The 2,658-nt window shown below is 35.7% G+C and overlaps 1 protein-coding gene across 1 annotated transcript in view; it reads left to right on the top strand.

Annotated features, from left to right (window-relative positions):
* The first annotated feature begins 2,442 nt into the window (after positions 1 to 2,442).
* Positions 2,443 to 2,658, top strand: part of LOC119665773 — an 8,663-nt gene continuing 8,447 nt past the window's right edge. The window contains exon 1 of the mRNA XM_038075019.1: positions 2,443 to 2,561. Coding sequence (XP_037930947.1) covers positions 2,443 to 2,561 — 119 coding nt within the window. The remainder of the gene's footprint in view (positions 2,562 to 2,658) is intronic.

Here is a 2,658-nt window from a genome sequence, read left to right as displayed (position 1 = left end):
TAACTATAAATATTTCTTATTAATGACTTACAATTTTTCTCCCATTTTTCTTCTTGTTGTGTGTTTTTGTTGATACTCCTTATTAATCCGGGTCTTGTCTTGTCCTTAATGTGTTGGTCCCTCGCTGCACGTTTTGTTACTTTTTAGTGGTAAAACAAAAACGTGTATCGGCTGCCAATTATGTGTTGCCAAAAATTATTATGTGTTGCCAATTATTTTGTGTAATAGTTGTAATGCTGTAAACTCCCACGTAGGTAGGTGACGTTGACGTCTCACGTTGCACGTTTTATATTGTATGTTTATAAAAACGTGTGTATACCGGCTGCGCCAATTATGTTGTGTATTTTCATAGAAAAACGCGAGTGTGCCTTTATTTCAAGTTTTGGACGAAATGTTTCAGTTGCATTTGTTTATAGCTAATTTTTAAAATGTCCTTAGCTATTATGAAAACACTTGAGTTTAATTTCACAATTTAATTTTATTAATTTTATTTATGTTATAATTTATTTTCTTTGGGTTTCTTTTAATGTCAGTCACACACGACTTATTAGTTTTAAAAATATTTATCAGCGCTACTACGCTTGATCATTTTTTTTTATTTGGCTAAGTGTACATTACATAATTTTTAACCACTACTTCGTTTAACCACTGTTTTTTTTTATTTTTCTATTTCTACACAACTTTAAACTCCCGACTTTGACTCCTCTTTGACTCTTAATTTTTACTCCAACTTAGACTCTAACTTAGACTCTAACTTCAACTTCAGCTACAACTCTAATTACAACTCTCATTACAACTCTAACTTCTTTGTGGTTTTAAATCTATCTTATATACCCAAACTTGATGCAAAAATCCAATATATGACCTTCAAATTACCCTAGTTACCTAATTGGGTTTTTTCATAGTTTCATAATTTACTTTGCTAAATTTGCAAAGTTTTTATTATTAATAAGAATGCTCTACATATTTTTGCAATTCTTCCGTATTTACAATTTCAAAGTCACTTACATCGTGACACCAATTATTAACCAAATACCAAAACTCAGCATTTCTTATCGTCGAACTGACGGTCTGCTGCTTTGGTTCTAGTCAACAACTGCCCAGATGCAAATAACCTTGCCTATTTTTAGGGAAATGTACGATCACCTAAGATCGTACACACTACCATACAGAAAAACTGCCAAAACCCCGTGAAATTAAATAAAATAAATATTTAACTCACAACACTCCATCTTCAGTACAATGAAAAAGCGCCAACAACTGGCGCACCTGAATTCACCAACATCAACGCGTCTGTATCCAAGAAGACCATTTCCTCCAATCAAGAAGAAGCTGCTGCTGTTTTAACTACAGCACTGTCAACAAAACCATATGTGTTACTTGGGACCGCCAAGGTCAACATTATTTCAAGCTCTGGCGAAGCAATTGAATGCAGGGCTATTCTAGATTCTGGTTCTCAAATGAACCTAATGTCAGAAAACCTGGCCAAAAAATTACAACTACAGCTAAATCCAAACCCAATATGGATCAAAGGAATTGGCACAGGTAAAAGAAGGGCAAACCATCAGGTCACTGCCAACATCTCATCACGTACAACTAATTTCAATATAAAAATGAAAGCAGTTGTGATGGAAAAAATTACTTCACCTCTACCAAACAAATCGTTCGACATATCTCAATGGCCAATTCCTAAACACATCAAACTCGCCGATGCCGAGTTTAACGTAAACGGTGATGTCGATTTATTGATAGGTGCTGAGCATTTCTATTCGCTATTATCAGTGGGTAAGATTCGTATGAAAAACAACTTACCAGTATTACAGAAAACCGTGTTCGGTTGGATATGCAGCGGCGCATTAGGTGGATATAATCAGAGTACAATCGCATGTACAGCAGCCACCAAAAATAAACAAGAATTACATGAAGTCGAGAAAAAACGTGAAGCAACATCTATTGGACACAATCGACAAAATAAGGAATGGCCAGCAAGACGAAGTGTGAATACCCATCCAAGAGTTGACAGTAAAATTCAAGTGGCAGATGTTAGAACTAAGAGAGATAGTTTGAAGCGGCCAATAAATCGATTGGCAACGGTAGCAGCAGATTTACATTCGTCTACCACTACACAACAACAGCAAGCTAAAGAAACGCCATTAAAACGGCTAAAACTCTATGGCCTAGCATTACTCATTATGTTATGGCTACCATTAATATCAGCTTCGGGGATCAGCATTACAACATTCAATAAAAAACCTGGGATTCATTTTGAACACATGGGTTCAATCATGAGATCACCTATGATGGACAATCATAGCCTACTATGATATAAGTTTTCTACAGTTAGAGGTCGAATTTATCAAGAATGCAACTAATTCACTGGCAACCATATGCGACCAAATGAATGGTTATAACGACTGCTGGACCTTAGTTGACCAATTTAAAATGACAAATTTAGAAATGTTGTCAGCTAGTATGATACTACAACCTAAACGAAAGAAGAGAGGTGCCATAGACATCATTGGTAACGTCGCAAATGCGGTGTTTGGTGTTCTGGATTCTGAGTATGCTAAACAAATGGCGCAGACCATCCAACAATTAAAAGACAACTATGGACACCTCATTCATCTATTGAAGAATCAAACGTCAATATTAGATTCC

The sequence above is a fragment of the Teleopsis dalmanni genome, chromosome 1 (assembly GCF_002237135.1).
Source record: "Teleopsis dalmanni isolate 2A chromosome 1, ASM223713v2, whole genome shotgun sequence".
In the NCBI taxonomy this organism is placed as follows: Eukaryota; Metazoa; Arthropoda; class Insecta; order Diptera; family Diopsidae; genus Teleopsis; species Teleopsis dalmanni.
The sequence above is the reverse complement of the archived record's forward strand: the minus strand, read 5'-3'. Positions and strand labels throughout refer to the sequence as shown.